The sequence below is a fragment of the Capra hircus genome, chromosome 7, assembly GCF_001704415.2.
Source record: "Capra hircus breed San Clemente chromosome 7, ASM170441v1, whole genome shotgun sequence".
Taxonomy (NCBI): Eukaryota; Metazoa; Chordata; class Mammalia; order Artiodactyla; family Bovidae; genus Capra; species Capra hircus.
The window spans coordinates 29749427-29767280 of NC_030814.1; the positions used below are offsets into that span (position 1 = coordinate 29749427).

The window sequence follows — 17854 nt, forward strand, 5'->3', positions numbered from 1 at the left end:
TTCCCAGGAGTTATGTAGGGATGTGAGAGCTGGACCATAAAGAAGGCTAAGTGCTGAAGAATTGATGCTTTCGAACTGTGGTACTGGAGAAGACCCTTCAGAGTCCCTCGGACAGTAAGGAAATAAAATCAGTCAAACCTAAAGGAAATCAACTCTAAATATTCATTGGAAGGACTGATGCTAAAGCTCCAATACTATGGTCACCAGAGGGAAAGAGCTGACTCACTGGAAAAGACCCTGGGGTTGGGAAAGATTGAAGGCAGGAGAAGAAGGGGACAACAGAGGATGAAATGGTTGGATGGCATCACAAACTCAATGCACATGAATTTCAGCAAACTCCGGGAAACAGTGAAGGACAGGGAAGCCTGGCAAGCTGCAGTCCATGGGAATCACAAAGAGTCAGACAGGACTGAGTGACTGAACGACAATACACTATTGGTGAGACTGTAAACTGTTGCAGCCGATATGGAAACAGTATGGAGGCTTCTCAAAAAACTAATAATAGAATACCATATGACCCAGTAATTCTCCTGCTGGATATAAATTTAAAGAAAACAAAAACACTAATCTGAAAAGATACATGTACCCCAACGATCACATGATCATTATTTAGAAAAACCAATGTATGGAAGTAACCTAAGTGTCTACTAACAGATGAACAGATAAAGAATATGTGATGTATACACAATGGAATATTACTCAACCATAAAAAAGAATGAAATTCTGCAATTTGCAAGAATGTGGATGGACCCAGAAAGTATTATGCTTTGTGAAATAAGTAAGACAGAGAAAGACAAATACTCTCTGCCAAACAGGAAAAGGAGTACATCAAGGCTGTATATTGTCACCCTACTTATTTAACTTCTATGCAGAGTTCATCATGAGAAACGCTGGACTGGAAGAAGCACAAGCTGGAATCAAGATTGCCGGGAGAAATATCAATAACCTCAGATATGCAGATGACACCACCCTTATGGCAGAAAGTGAAGAGGAACTAAAAAGCCTCTTGATGAAAGTGAAAGAGGACAGTGAAAAAGTTGGCTTAAAGCTCAACATTCAGAAAACCAAGATCATGGCATCCGGTCCCATCACTTCATGGCAAATAGATGGGGAAACAGTGGAAACAATGTCAGACTTTATTTTGGGGGGCTCCAAAATCACTGCAGATGGTGACCGCAGCCATGAAATTAAAAGATGCTTACTCCTTGGAAAAAAAGTTATGACCAAACTAGATAGCATATTCAAAAGCAGAGACATTACTTTGCCAACTAAGGTCCGTCTAGTCAAGACTATGGTTTTTCCAGTGGTCATGAATGGATGTGAGAGTTGCACTGTAAAGAAAGCTGAGCTCTGAAGAATTGATGCTTTTGAACTGTGGTGTTGGAGAAGACTCTTGAGAGTCCCTTGGAATGCAAAGGAGATCCAACCAGTCCATTCTAAGGGAGATCAGGCCTGGGTGTTCTTTGGAAGGAATGATGCTAAAGCTGAAACTCCAGTACTCTGGCCACCTCATGCAAAGAGTTGACTCATTGGAAAAGACTCTGATGCTGGGAGGGACTGGGGGCAGGAGGAGAAGGGGGCGAAAGAGGATGAGATGGCTGGATGGCATCAGCGACTCGATGGACACGAGTTTGGGTGAACTCCGGGGGTTGGTGATGGACAGGGAGGCCTGGCGTGCTGCAATTCACAGGGTCGCGAAGAGTCGGACACGACTGAGTGACTGAACTGAACTGACTAACGGTGGTCAAGATGGCAAGACACAGACTATGGATATATTTTAGAGATAAAAACAAAAGGACTTAGATTGGATGTGGTTGTCAAAAGGAAAATGTCCAGAGTAACTCCCAGGTTTCTGGCCCAAGAACCTCACGAGGTAGAGGAGCTGGTTCCTAGAACAGGGAAACCAGAAGGAGGAATAGGGTTAAATATGTTAAGTTTGAAATGCTTGTGATACACCTATGTGGTTAGGAGTCTAAGTTGAATATATAAGCCTAGAGAATAGAGAAGGGTTAAGGACAAAAGACATAAATTTGAGAATCACTGACATTTTGATATTTAGGGTCACTGGTTTAGGTAAGTTCATTGGAGAGGAGGAGAAGGAAAGATAAGGGAAGGAAGAAAACTGAGCTCCTAAGATTCAGGCCTCAGGAACTCCAACATTTAAAGACACAGAGAAAGGGACTTCCCTGGCAGTCCAGTGGTTAAGACTTCGACTTCCAATGCAAGGGGTGCGGGTTCGATCCCTGGTCAGGGAGCTGGAATCCCACATGCCTCACAGTCAAAAGGGGCCAAAACGTAAAACAGAAACAATATTGCAACAAATTTAATAAAGACTTTGGAAATGGTCCATATCAAAAAAAAAAAGAGAGAAAATCTTTAAAAAAAAATTTAAAAAAAAAATACAGAGATGAACAGAGAGCAAAGGAAACTTTGAAGAAGCAGCCAGGAAATTAGGAGGGAAACAAAAATGAGTAGTTTCCATTTTAGAAAAAGGGAACAGACTGTACAAAGGTCCAGAAATAAATTACACCTCAGTGTGTTGTGAGGACTGTAAATAGTGGAAAGCAAAACATAATCAGATACACATTTCTTTTTTAATCATCTTTGGGTAGTGCAGACAGAAACAGAGAAGGGCAAGACCAGACGGGTGGAGATACTTAGCCTTCTTGATAAACAAAGTCTTTACAAAAAGGCTTTCATCTGAGTGTCTTTCATTAAAAGTGATTTTACAAAAAGGCAAGATGATATAATACTACTTCTTACAGACAGACAATTTTCATCACTGGTCAAAATAATTCCTCCACTGAGAGTGGAGAAACTGATTTCTCAGGTACCCTTTGTGGTCAATAATCTGCTGTTCTATAAGTGTGTATGCATACCTGTATGGGCATGCATGCAGTCACACACACACACACACACACACACAGACACACACACACACAGAGAGACACACACACAGAGAGACACACACACACACACACACACACGAGAGCTGCATTTCCAAGAGATCACTCTCTCACTGAAGCAAATGGTCTTATTTCCAATTTCCTTTGCAACTCATGTGGAACGTTTCCTGAGGCAGAAACGTGCTAGCGGATGTGTGGGTCTGGAACTGGGGGAGAGGATGGTGACAAAGCCATCAGCACATGAAGCTACAGGAGGTGCCACGGCCACAGGTAAGACCCTAAGTAGTGCTGAAAGTGAGAAGACGCCCCGGAAGAGAACCCCAGGTAACAACAACAGATAAGGTGCAGGAACAAAAAAGAGGTGGGCTTCCCTGGTGGCTCAGAGGTAAAGAATCCACCTGCCAAGCAGGAGATGCAGGTTTGAACACTGGGTCAAGAAGATCCCCTGAAGAAGAAAATGGCAACCCACTCTAGTACTCTTGCCTGAAAAAATCCCACGGAGGGAGGAGCCTGGTGGGTTACAGTCTATGGGGTTGCAAAAGAGTCAGACACAACTTAGTGACTAAACAATAACAGAAAAAGAAGTACTTATGGAGAAAGCTCAGAACTTACTTTTGTTAATATTTCAAAATACAGAGTAAGTTTTTACTGAATCTTTAATACTACTTCTATGATGACCAGATCCGCCTTGGAAACTAATCTTTTGCCTAAAATATCATTTCAGAGACTCATGCCACATTTCTCAAAGTCTTTTTTCCCCTGCTCCTACCTGCCCAATCATTACTGTATTTATAAGCAGAATTTGCATTTTGGGATTTGTGGACAAAACCAATAAGGTACATATGGTATATATATATAAGATTGACACAACTTATCAACGAAAAGAAACAGAAAAAATTCAAAGACTGGACCTTGAAAAAATGAATTCAATATAATTTATTTAATTTTAAAAGGTCTTAGGAACAATGGCTTACCAACATGACATTCATTTATAAGAAACCAGAGACCTACACTGAAGAAGCTTCCTGCCTAAATTAGAGAACTGATAAAAAGCATAAGTCATCACACATAAGAAGCATAACCTGTTTATACGGGCCAATGTGGTTTCAATAGAGTAAAATCTGATCTCAACAACCCAAGTGAATTCTTTGAATCAGTCAATAAGAATAGGGTCAAAGCCATTCATACTTTCTAGAAAGTCACTAGAAAATCCTGCACCAAAGAAGTCATTTTGCAGAATAAGAAGTAGTGGGAGTGAAAACCCTCTGAAACTTGAAATACCTGGTCCTGAATTTATGAACTGTGATTGCACTGGGAATTAAAACAGGCTAAAAATATAAAATATATATGTTTATAAAAATATAGAGGGATTTAAGAGAATTCATGGATGACTGACAAAAAATGGGCTCTTGAAAAACTTAGGGAAACCCACCTTACATCGTGCTGAATTCCCTTGTCACCAATAATTTTTCTATGATCTCACGATAGAAGAAAACTAAGCCCTAAACTAACCTTTGGTTGCCAATGTCAGAGACAGAATATTAGCCTGGATAAACAACTGACATGATCACCATGGCACCGAATGTTAGCATTAAAACAACAATGACTATTCAGCTGAACAACTGACTAATCAGCTAAAGATTTTCTCTAGGTATTTGGAATAGGTTGCAAGCGCAACTAAGATTTAACTGGAATTCTTCTGAAGTCAGTTTTAATTGATTAGACAGCTTAAAGTTTCAAAACTATGACCTAAAATAAAAAGGGCAAAAGAAGAAGCTTTGTGTGCTTGTTTTCAGCTATATACGCTTTAGGATGGTCTAATGTTTGTACTTAAAAGCACTGGAGCTCAATGCATGGAGTGCTTTCTCTCAGCCTTTCTGGAAAGAGAGGATCCCAGAAAGAATATGATCAACCCACAAGGAACATACAACATGGTCTACTGAATTCATCTCAAATTAATCCTCTTTATACAAAACAAGTTTAACAACAGAAACAAAAATTTTCATTTACAGGAAAAAGTCTGCTAATAAGTCTGTTTCTGCTGAATATTTCAACCAATCAAAAAAAAAAAAAAAAAATAGTAAGAACAGTGTGGCTGCTCAGCCAGAAGGCAATGCTTCTTACACTGCTGTCCATAGACTGCCTGCTCTTGTTCCATGAAGCATCTTTATCTCATACAAATGCTGGTCCAAAGCAGAGACTTCCATTTTCAGAATTTCATCTCTACCTAGTCAGTTTTCACTACCTGAAGGTCTTTATGGTCAAGAAAAGAAATCGTAATAACCCACTAAAACCTGAAGTGATTTAGTAATTATCATCATCAAAACAGTATTTTAAAGCCTATGACCAACAGTGACAACATCTGCTATCCTTTGCCAAAGATGGCTATTTACTAAGCCAGCATAAAATGCAGCCATGAGTGAGGTTGTTGTGCAGTTTCAAAGAGACGATGCATCTAAAGGCCCTAGCACAGTGCTTGCTATATGATAAAGAGCTCAAAAACGGCAGTTAGGATTACTGTCTTTTTCTGTTCCTTACAGCAGCCCTGTGAGAAGGTATTGTACTACTGCAAAAGTGAGAACGCGGTATGCCGGGACTGATGGGCTATGGCCTTAGTGAGACTGACTCAGCTGACAGAGCCCACTCATATAGCACCAGCACCAGCCCCTCTCTGCTCAGTCCATATGGGAAGCTGTTCAGAATGGAGTCAATGCTGATCTTACCTTTAGGCTCTACCCAGTTGTGAAACACTGAGCAAGTTATTGAAACTCTCTGAATCTCTTGACTCATCTCAAGGATCTACCTCAGAAGATGATTTGAATATTAAATACTGGGTCAGAGCAAAAGCACAGTAGATAACAGCATTCGTCATTCAGTCAACATTCCTGGGACTCTTACTAAGTGAGAGGCACAGGTCAGAGCTCCCAAATCTATCTGCATGTCAGAATCATCTAGGGAGCTTTTAAAAATTCCAACTCCTAGGCCACACTAATAAGTCACAATATGTGGGGGCAGGACACAGGTGTAAGTATTTCAAAGCTTCCCAGATGACTTCAATGTGCAGACAAGCCTGGAGACCACTATGCTTAGGCACTAGACTCACCTACCTTTCCTGAAAGCTCTCCTAGTTTACTCATTCTACTCTCTTAAACATCTCACACCTAAGCCCTCTTTCAGATTCCTACTGCTCCTTCTCCAGCTCAGGTTCACAGGTCCTCTGCGTGAACTTGCGAACTTGTCCCCTACCCGTCACTACTTTCTGCATCCCCCTACACCCACCAGCTCTGATCCATCACTCCCGTGTGCAGAGCCACTGGATTAACTTCCTCTGGCTACTAGCTCCTCAGCCCAGCCTGCAAAGCCCTCAACAAAAGGCAGTGCCCCATCTTCCCAGCCCCTCTCTCCCTACACCCTATGCTACTGATGACCCAAACCAACTGATTATCTCACTCTCCCCAGGTAGATCCCATGTCTTTCAACTGCAAAGACTCATTCTTGGAAACAAGGAAAAAATCCTCATGATATTAGACAGTCTATCACCAGCTACAAAGTGACATCTTCCTCAATTGAAAATTATGTTCTTATAAACCATGGTGACCTTGGTTTTAAGGAGGCTGATGTACCTTTAATTTCATAATTGTATACAATTTCAGATGAAACACAAAAAAGAATTCCTTTTACCTTAATTTAAGGAGCGGCTGGGTCACCCACTTCTTTAACTTGCGTCTCCCAAATGAAGTTTTAGTATGATCTAAAACCCAAAATAAACTTCCTTTGGTTTTCATATCAGTCTAAAAAAAGACCAGAAAGCATGTTTTATTAACTCATTGATTGTATTTGGACCAAAATTGCCAGTTGTTCATGTGCCCTAATTATTCTATATATCCCAATTATAATGTTACACATGCTTAGCTTTTATGCTCAAAACAGGAGTTCATACATTAGATGAGTGAATGTGTGTGTACGTATATATATACATACACACACATATATACACACATTCTGCTTCCCAGGTGGCACTAGTGGTAAAGAACCTGCCTGCCAATGTAGGAGATATAAAAGACACAGGTTCAATCCCTGAGTCAGGAAGATCCTCTAGAAGAGGGTATGGCAACCTACTCCCGTATTCTTGCCTGAAGAATCCCATGGACAGAGGAGGCTGGTGGGCTAAGATCCACAGGGTTGCAAAGAGTCGGACACAACTGAAGCAACTTCACACACACACATATACACACATCCACATAAACACACACAAAGTATTGACATTTTGCATAAGAAAGATACAGTTTATGTGTAGTTTTTAACTAACAATAAATTACTGAGAAGTCTATACTATCATGTAAGAAATGAATCGCCAGTCTATGTCCGATGCAGGATACAGGATACAGGATGCTTGGGGCTGGTGCATGGGAATGACCCAGAGAGATGATATGAGGAGGGAGGTGGGAGGGGGGTTCATGTTTGGGAACGCATGTACACCCATGGTGGATTCATGTCAATGTATGGCAAAACCAATACAGTACTGTAAAGTAAAATAAAGTAAAAATTAAAATTTTAAAAAAATAAAAATTAAACATCTGTCCTAAACACCTTAAAAATATAACTGCATCCTTTCCTGCCTTAGGAAAGCACAGTGAAAATAATTTCATGTTCCTTTGGCAATTCAGTATCTCCCACTAACTAAGAATTGCCATTCTAAAGACAGATAGTCTCATGACAACACTCTCTCTCTTAAGGAAAGAAGTGAACGTGCACTGCACTCTAGGACTGTACCCTGGAGGGTTTGATTTTAGCCTGTTTTATTAAATTCTTCGCAAAAATTTATCTATGCTTTGCTACTTTAAAGTTAAACCATTGAAAAAATTTACAATTAACTAGAGATTATATTTAATTTTAACCAAGGTTTCACTGTAATACAAAATGTCTATTAATAGGTTTGTTTTATTTGGAACACAGAGTTACAATTTTCATCTGAATTTTTTTTTTTTTTTGCTTTTTCCTTTTCCTTCATATCAACAAACAGGTACTTATAGAACACCTCCCGTGTGCTCAGCAGAATGACTGGCAAAGGTATATTAAGACACGGTCCCTCCCTCAGGGCACTTAGGACTTCCCTGGTGGCTCAGACAGTAAAGCGTCTGTCTACAATGTGGGAGACCTGGGTTCGATCCCTGGGTCGGGAAGATCCGCTGGAGAAGGAAATGGCAATCCATTCCAGTGCTATTGCCTGGAAAATCCATGGACAAAGGAGCCTGATAGGTTACAGTCCATGGGGTCGCAAAGAGTCGAACACGACTGAGCGACTTCACTTTCACTTCACTCAGGGCACTTTTATATTCAAGTGTGGGAGGAAAGACTCCTAGTGAGGACACGATGTCATCTGGCAGAAGTCAACTATAAAAGGTGTGCTACAACCTCTCCAGACCTCAGGAGTTTAAAGCAGAGCACACACGGGAACGACAGTGGTCATGGAAGGTTCCCTGAGGACGAGCTGGGCACGCAGAGCTGACCTATGAGGGGAATCCACATAGGTGACTGCACCAGCCCATCCTGAGACAATAGCCCAACTGCTGGGACCACAGTGAAGGGTCCCAGGAAGAGCATGGAGCACTGGAGAAGCACATTCAGGCAGGAGAGGGACAGGTGGGGGAGACCGGAGGCCTGTTACACTTTTGCTCTCTCTGCTAGTTAGACCTCTCCCCATGACCCTTTTCCACTGATTCATGGTAAAGGAGGAGAAAGCTGAAGTGCAAAGACAAGCAGAAGATGTTAATTCTCAGCTTCCACTTCTACAAAGGCCCAAGTCCTAATAAAGGGATTTTTAAAGGGTATTTTGATGATGGATGATTTTTGCCTTAGGACTTTGATTTTGGAACTGACGCCACTGTGATAGGACCCGAACAGGAAGGATGTGGAAGAAGTAAGGAAATCTTGGAATGCTGGGGCTGCATCTGGAGGCTCTGACTGTGGGCTCTACTCCTACCACTGTTTCCTGTCTTGGGGATGTATATAGCGGTGAAGAGAAAGACCTGCAGGAAAGATGCTCAAATTCCAAATAACAAAATGATATGATAAAAATGCTCATGCATAACAGGAAGGCTGACTTCAGTACATAAGGACAGCCTGGCAGAGGGAGAAACCTGAATGAGAGAAATCAGACAGTAATATACAAATCCAAGAGTCAGGAGACTGAATTCAGTATTTACTTTAATTCACAGCAATAGCAGTGATTCACAGCAGATGGTTCAGCTCTTTCACTACTTACTCAAATGACTCGGAACTACCTTATATTTTTGTGACTTTATGTTATAATAACATTATTTTTACAATATAGTAGCTCACTCTTTCACATGATAATTTATGAATGAAAGCAATAATTTTAATATCTTCATTATCCTTCACATTCATCAATAAAGGACAAGTAAGCAATGATGAAAGTTTGTGAAATGACATATTATGTACCTTACAGTTAAATGGAGTATCAGAGAAACTTGTTTTATACACTGGACAATTAAGTAAGGCTATGGACATTTTAACAAAAAGTTACATAGAAAACAAACATACGTAGAAAAACATAACCAAGCAGATCAAAAAAAATCCACTGTATATTAATTTCTAAAGATGATACCTTTCCAAAGAAATATTTAAAACAGAAATTATCAGGATGGCCATATTGCTTCAATCATTAAAAAGCATGCTCTAAAGCTCCCAATGTAATCCCCAAATAAGAAAGTAAGCAGTACAATTACCAAGAGATGTGAGGCAGGCCAACCAACTAAAAATAATACTGTTTCACCTGCACTACTAAGAACAGACTGCTGCTTCATCCCAAATTTCTTTTCAAAACCATTTTGAATCAAATAGCCCTTATGTTTGCCTGACCTGATTCTGAAGGATTTCCAGGTTCCTTAATGTTGTTCCATTAATTGTCATAAATTCCATTTCACCTGACAACTGTTTAAAATTCCTGTAAAGGAATGAAACAAAAGCCATGAGGCAAGTGCATAAAGAAACAGAAAAACACATTCACCCATTAGAAATATTCCAATAACACTGGAAAATATTAACATGTAAAATATTCCAATTTTACAACAAAAGTTTTAGCCCTCTGATAGGAAATCAAAGCAAAAAAAGCCAGAAGAATATTCATTAGAAGATTGTCTTCCATCAGTGCTGGTGCTCTTAGGTAAACTGATGTGAAAGGACAGCCGTTCTCACACCAAATACTAAAACAAGGAAGGGAAGTAATGGTATTAACAGCTTTTTAGTTTTTTAATTTCCAGTAGTAGAATCAAGCATAGTCTTTTAGTATCGGGAAAGCAAGTGGGGGTCTCTTCAGGAAAAGCTATGCAGTTTGCTAGAAAAATATGTCAAGGTGCCTTAAAATGTCCTCCCTGTTCTTTGGCATGAGATCATCTTGATAAACACTTTAAAAACTTTTAATCAACATTCTGATACATGCAAATGTTATTTATTCTATAATCAAGACCACACATTCATGTGGCTAATGTTTTAGTAGAGTCTAAACTGAAAAAGTAAAAATTATTTCTTTAACTTCAAAGAATTCACATTTTGCTTATGCCCCTCTAAGTACCCCAAACTAGATTAAAAGTTCAGTAAATTTCAAATAAGCTTGAGTATTGAGTTCAGTGTGATTACTAAATACATGCACAATTCAAACTGCATCCTTGTTAGTCTTTCATGTTAAAAAATATATTAATCAATGCATTACTAATTCAATAATTAATGGCCTTTATAAGTCAGTCCTTTGACATTTCTATCCACAGCACTTATAGACTTGATGGCTCATTTTTCAAAGCAAGGAAAATAACAGCAGGTCACTAAGCTATTTGGAGGGAAAGCATGAATGTTTGCATCATAAAACCAATCCCACTCATCATGGCCCTAATAAGATAGAAATAAAATCCAGTTTCCCAAGCCAGTGATGGAAGAAAGCCTTCATCTAGGAATCTAGAGCCTAGAATCATGGCCAAGGAGCCAGTGTTCACTGAGAGATGCCTTGACTTCTAGATGACTCCCACAGCTAAGACCCAGAGCCCTGAAAAAGAAATAACTTGCTGCATATTAGGAACACGACGTAGTGACTGAACATTGTCCTTTGGCAGTGTAATACACCTGTGACAGGTTTACCTAGCTTCCAAAAGATGACTTGTTAAAGATTTTCAGAGGGAAGCAACTCCAACATTGGCAGCAGATATGTGCGGCCAGTCTCTCCTTGTAACTGTTAATCTGCCTTGCATTATGGAAATTTATGTTCTACGGTGATCCTTATTAATAGATCTAAGCTCCGTGGAGGCATGGGTTATTTATGCCTTACACATTTTGCAGCACCTACAGAGCCTAGCAGAAAGCAGATGCTCAGCAAAGGTCTGTCATCTTTCGATGGGGAGGCCAGTTTGGGTTTCTTTGTTTTCCTTTGAGTCATAAAGCCCAGAAATATATGTGAAACATCCAGAGACAATAATAAAATGTAAAACATTATTTTTAGGAAGAAACAATTGGGCAGTGATTTGCTATACATCTGACAGATGTCCATACTCCTTCATGGTGAAAAATAGTTGCAAGTACTGCTAGCCTGGCCTCTGAGTTGGTATCCAACCAGGTCTCATAGGTTTAAATAAAGTCATTTACTTCCCCCTCTCCGGACAGGTTTAAACTATGTCCTAGGGGTGATTAATGAACACTTGAGTACCTTAACATATTATTGACCAGAGATGTATTAATGCCATGGGCATGAGTTTTGACAAAAATGCCCCCGTCAATAAAGTGTTAATCATTCTCAGACACTGAAGGATGCTTAGCCGGCATCAGGAACCCACAGTCCGGCAGCACTGACATCTGCACTGATCTTAATAAGAGATCGGCCACCAGGAATATTAAGTTAAAGCAATTCCTACGGCACAATAACCACCAAACACCTGAAAGAACCCACTCTGCTTTCACGTTTACCACGTTTGGGTGATAAAGTACTCTGCAGCTGCGGCTCTCCTTACAGATGCAAAGGAAATGTCCTCTGGCGCTGCCTATTTTCAATAGGAATTATATATATATATTTTTGAACTCAGGGTTGTGTCTGCCAGCATTCCCTAGGAATTTGACAGGAATGATCACTGATTAAGCAACTCTAAATTATTTATCCTTTTAGAAGAAACCAAATTTGATATGCTTTGAAATAAACCTTATAAACAAGGCCTGGCTAGCATTCACGCTGTGTGAACTTCAACAGAAATCTTCCAAGTAACATGGGAAAATACTTCAGTAATATTTCAGACAACAATAATACATAGCATGCTGTTTTATAATGGGAGAAAAACATTCCTGCTAAAAACTGCCAAAGAAGTTTAGGATTCCACATCACTCCCATTCCAACTTTTAAAAAAATGAAAACCAATCTTTCTGATTCAGACAAAGGCAGCAAAGGTGCAGACCTTATGTGAAAGATCAATCCCTTACAAAGATTCTATTTAAGTACTGTTAATATTATTTGAAAATGAAAACAGAAAAAAAAACCTACCATACACACCATCTTACATATGAAACCCATAGTATAAAATAATTCTCTATATAGTTTTCAGAGTTCATACATTCACTATTAGTCTAACTTTTGATTAACTTATAAATTAGAAATTATATCATATTACAAAAATTCAGTTTTATTGTAAATTCACTTCTAATTTATTTGCAATTAAAATGAATACCTTTGCATTCCTAAATGCTGCCAGTAAGCATATTAGAGAAGAGAATAATAAGAAAAATGACTAACAGATCCCCAAGGATTCACTAGGAGAATACACAGTACTCAGCACACAGTCATAAGCTATGATTCACTGCAGTGAAAGGATACAAAGCAAAATCAGAAAAGCAAAAAGGTACACAAGGCAAAGCCTGGAGGAAACCAAGGGCAAGCTTCCAAGAGTCCTCCCTGGCAGAAATACCCAGGATGCACTTAACTACCCCAGAGTGAATTGTGGCAATATGTGTGAAATGTTTACCAGAGAAGCTCACTTGAGACTCAGCACCCAGGATTTTTCAATGGGGGGCTCTTTTTAAAAAGGCACCTGCTCCTGAGCAGGTGCCAAAATTACAGCTCTCAGAAAGTAAGTAGTTGTCCAATATAAACCATACTACCTGCAGAAATGGTTTAGGCACAGGGAGTCATTCTTATCAGAGAATGCTGGAGATCAGCCCCAAATGCAAGTCCCAGATGCCAGTCAAGAGTCAAGCCTGATGTAAGGTTTTCTAAGGATAAATGTCTCATCTGGCTTGCCATGGTAATGTTTTTAATATCAGTGTTATATTTCTATTCTTTTGTGTTCCTTCCAGTTTACTCTTTATTCCTAAATTGATCTTTTCTGTACATACAGTTCATTCTTAAATCTTATCATCTCATTTCAAAGCCTTCCTATTTCTTATCTATTCTCCTTTGTTCTTTCACATTTAGCATCATTTCCTTAACGTCGTTTAGCTCATTTTGCAGTAGAAGGTTACAGTTTTTATTTCATCTGTGAGCATGTCTTTCTGGTATGCATTTATTTTCTATAAGGATATTATCCTGTTCCCCATTCTTTTCTATTATAATTTTATATGGGATTTTCAATTTGGTTCTTTTCCCCATTTTCTTTGCTAATTTTTAGGTGAAAATTTGTTTTCCATAAGTTTCAGGACATAGGCACTGTTTAGGAAAGCTGCTGCTACTTTATACATCTCCCACTTCTGTTGTTTTTGTGTGGTATTTAATCATGGAACCTCACCTGCTTTTACTCATAAAAAGATTAAATGCATGAACATTACTCTTTAGCCACAATTAAAAAACTAGACACATTACCTATGCACACACACACACACACACATATATACACATACACATATGTATATATGTGTGTGTTTGTGTGTGTATTTTAAATTGTTTTTCAGGCAGTTGAACATCAGGCAGCATAGAACTGCGGTGCCTGAGAGAAGAAAAAAAGAGATAAACACTAGGACTAGCTTCTTGGAGAGACCAAGGGAAGCTGAAGCTGTGAGACAGAATGCCAGAGATGCACACAAGAGAGATGCAAAAGGGTGCGCTCAAGGCTTTGGCCAAGCCCTGATCCCTAAATTGTGGAGCACGTCACATGCGATCACAAGAAACAGTAGGATGAACAGGACCAGGGTTCACATATGGCTTGCTATAGTTTGTTCTCTGACTAATGAGAATGGCTGCTGCTGCTGCTAAGTCACTTCAGTCGTGTCCAACTCTGTGTGACCCCATGCACGGCAGCCCACCAGGCTCCCCCGTCCCTGGGATTCTCCAGGCAAGAACACTGGAGTGGGTTGCCATTTCCTTCTCCAATGCATGAAAGTGAAAGTGAAGTCACTCAGTCATGTCCAACTCTTCACAACCCCATGGACTGCAGCCTACCCCAGGCTCCTCAGTCCATGGGATTTTCCAGGCAAGAGTACTGGAGTGGGTTGCCATTGCCTTCTCCAAATGAGAATAGAAATACCTCAAAATATTTGGGACACTGGGTAGAAGTCTCAGAAGTACACTGCTTTAGGGGTGGGGTTAAAATAGACAAAGACAAGGACTTCCCAGTCTTGGTGTGTGTCATCACTCAGTTGTGTCCAACTCTTTGTGACCCCGTGGACTGTAGCCTACCAGGCTCCTCCGTCCATGGGATTTTCCAGGCAAGAGTACTGAAGTGGGGTGCCATTTCCTTTTCCAGGGGATCTTCCCAACCCAGGGATTGAACCCGGGTCTCCTGCATTGCAAGCTGAGACAGCTCCTATCTGTCCACTCCATCTCTGCAGAAGAGGAAGCAGCTTACTTACCCAGGATCAATATGATACAGGATAATTCTTCACAGAGCCAAAGGTAAGAGGCCAGTAAAGGTAGAATATGGAAAGGCAAGAAAATTACTCTGTTACCCTTTTTTTTCCCACTAGCTTTTAAGCTAGCACTTTCTTAGAAGGTCAACTGCCAGCTTTTAAATCTCTCAACTCTACAAAGTTAATCACTCTTTTAAACAGCTGTCTATGTTAGTGGCTGTCCTCTTTATCTTCAACTTTATGGTCTGTGAAATAAGGACTGAAATCAAGAATAAGAAAGGTGATGAAGTTTTATGAACGCTCTTAAATACCCCTTCTTAATACTACTTGTGAATTAACTGTGCTTTAATATAAAGCACAGTTCTGTACTCAACACTAAAATATATTCAATAGCAATCATGAATACAAACTGACCCAATTCTTAAGCCTTCTATTAATTTTTTATGTCAACTAACATTTTTAATACTCCTCAGCAACAATACCACACAGGTCACTCTTGCTGCAGAATACAGTATTCCATCGAGAGCAGGTAACTGAGTATAGTACTTACCAAATTCAATTTAAGAAATGTTTTTTAATATAACCCCACCCTTCTTAAAAATTTTCAGAAACCACTTACTTGGGTTTGGAAAGCACCTTTTCTAAGTTAAACTCTTTGAGGTATCTTATTATGGCAGCCAAAGAGCAAATCACAGGCTTCTCCAAGTTAATGATGTCAGAAAAACTTTGAGAATCTAAAAAACAGAATAGATACCTTCATTAAAATTATTATTCATCATTTTTTAAAACAAACATTAAGTGAAATAAAATTTTGTTTATAATTATTGAAATAATCATTTAGACACTTAACTTCTAAACTTATCCTTTGAAAAAATACAGAAGATTATAAATACCTAGACTATAAAAAAGGGCAATTTTCTCATGGTGGATGAACCTTCTTTCAAAAGCAAGGGAGCAAGTATTTTCAAAGTGTAAAATGCTCATCTGCTTTGACCCAAAAGTACTCCAAAATGCTTGCTAAAGATGTGTATACAAGGAAGTGAGTTGAAAAATCTTTCATAGTAGTAAAAAATTACAGAAAACCTAACTGAACATCAATAAGGTATTATTAATAGATAAATAAATTTCAGTACCTCTAGACTGGTATGCACCTACTACTGAGAAGGACTTTCCCATTAGCTTTCCATCTGGTCTCCCACCTTTATCCCTGTGCCCTACAGGATATTCTTAACAGAACAAGCAGAGGAATCCTTTTTAAAACATACATCATATCATTAGATTACTTTGCTTTCAAATCCTGCAACATCACTCAACTCACTGAGATGTGGCTCAAGCTCATAAGGATCTAAAAGTCCCTAAAAACCTGCTCTCCATCTCCTTTTATCTCTGAGCTTACCTCCTAATAGTCTCTTCCTTAGTTACTCTGTACCAGCACCCAGGCTCCCTGACATTCTTTAAACACACCAGGCACTTAGATATGCTGTACTTTTAGCGTTGTTTCTGCCTGAAAAACTTTCTTCGCTCATCTATGTGGTTTTCCCCCTTAACCCCTCTAATCTTTGTTCCATCTTCATTCAATTGCCATTTTCTCAGTGTGGTCTCCCTTCACCACTACATTTAAAAATTCACCTCTTCCCTGTCTTTCTTCTTTTTAAAATCTGCTTGTTTATTTATTTTTGGCTGTGCTGGGTCTTTGCTGCTGCGTGGGCTCTTTCTCTAGTTGCTGCAAGCAGGGGCTAACTCGTCATGAGGCACAGGCTTCTCAACTGCGACGGCTTCTCTTGTTGCTGAGTACGAGCTCTAGGGTTGAGGCACATGGGCTTAGAAGCTGCGGCTCCCGGATTCTAGAGCACAGGCTCAGCAGCTGTGGTGCAGGGGCTTAGTTACTCTGCAGTGTGTGGGATCTTCCCAGACCAGGGATCAAACTCGTAGGACCTGCACTGGCAGGTGGGTCCTTTACCACTGAGCTACCAGCGAAGACCTTCCCTGCCTTTCTCTAAAGAACTCATCACCTTCAAACACTATTTTATTGTACACCTCCTTCCACTAGACTAAAAAACTCCAGAAGGGCAGGAATTTTTGTCTAATTTCTTAAAGTATAAACAATGCTTTTAATAGGCATTCAATAAAAATTAGTTGGAATAATAAATCAAAGTCATATTTAATAAAAATAAGGAATTATGCATGTTCATGTGTAGACCTGTACATCAAAAAATTCTTAAGAATTTGAAAGGAGGGACTTTTACCTTCTACACAACTATGTTTTAATCTTTATTTTTTACAGTAGGTATTTAATACCTTTAGAAAAAAATTGTAAAATACTCTCTACAAATCTGTAATATAAAATATATTACTTTCAACATAACTTTTTGTAAAAACAAGGTATAAATGAAGAATTAAGTCTTTTCTCTTCTACTGAGAATTTCATCTTTTGACTGCCCAGCTCTGTTCCCCAGGAAACCTGATAAAGATGAAATGCCAATGCGTTATGAGGTAGCATTGCATATGGCAGAAATGACCTGAAATCAGGAAATTGCATCCAGACTAGGAGAGGAATTACCTGATTCTAGAATTTTGGCCTTCCTTCAGTACACTGACTCTTTGAATTCTGTATGTCCTTTGGAGAAATTCCAGTAAGAGCTGAGGTTTCCTGTAGGGCAGATCCTGCATCCACCCGCTTTCTTTGCAGCTGAGTTGTCACTAGAGGATGCTGGGAAGTTCAGCACCCAGTGGCTCTATGGACTGCTGCAAAGACAGAGAGGACTCCTCCCGCTAAAAGAAACGGTGCTGTGCCAGCAAACTGGATTTTCTGTCCTATGTGATTCTAGGTGAATTGGATGCCAAGAATGGCTTATGATAGATAGTTTCATGACTTAGTCTTGTCTTTAGTTGAGCATAATTTGATGATTCCTTGGCACTGGCCAAGATACCATGAGATTAAAAAGGATGGAGGAAAAATGCCAATAAGACACTGATGCCTAAGAGGGAGCTGGGGAGGTTGGTCCAAGGGTGAAAGCTTCGCAACAGGATAAAAACGGATCTTAACAGAAGCTGGACTGGCAAGAATGAGGGGTGCAGACCAAATCAGATACTTGGCTGAGGAAGCGTGAACTAGACAA

The 17854-nt window shown here is 39.6% G+C and overlaps 1 protein-coding gene across 2 annotated transcripts in view; it reads right to left on the reverse strand.

Annotated features, from left to right (window-relative positions):
- MSH3 (mutS homolog 3) overlaps nt 1–17854 on the reverse strand; it is a 191738-nt gene that overhangs the window by 125183 nt on the left and 48701 nt on the right. For both annotated transcript variants that reach the window (XM_018050063.1, XM_018050062.1), the window contains exons 10-12: nt 15355–15469; nt 9789–9873; nt 6588–6697 (exon numbers count right to left, since the gene is read on the reverse strand). In XM_018050063.1, coding sequence (XP_017905552.1) covers nt 6588–6697; nt 9789–9873; nt 15355–15469 — 310 coding nt within the window. The remainder of the gene's footprint in view (nt 1–6587; nt 6698–9788; nt 9874–15354; nt 15470–17854) is intronic.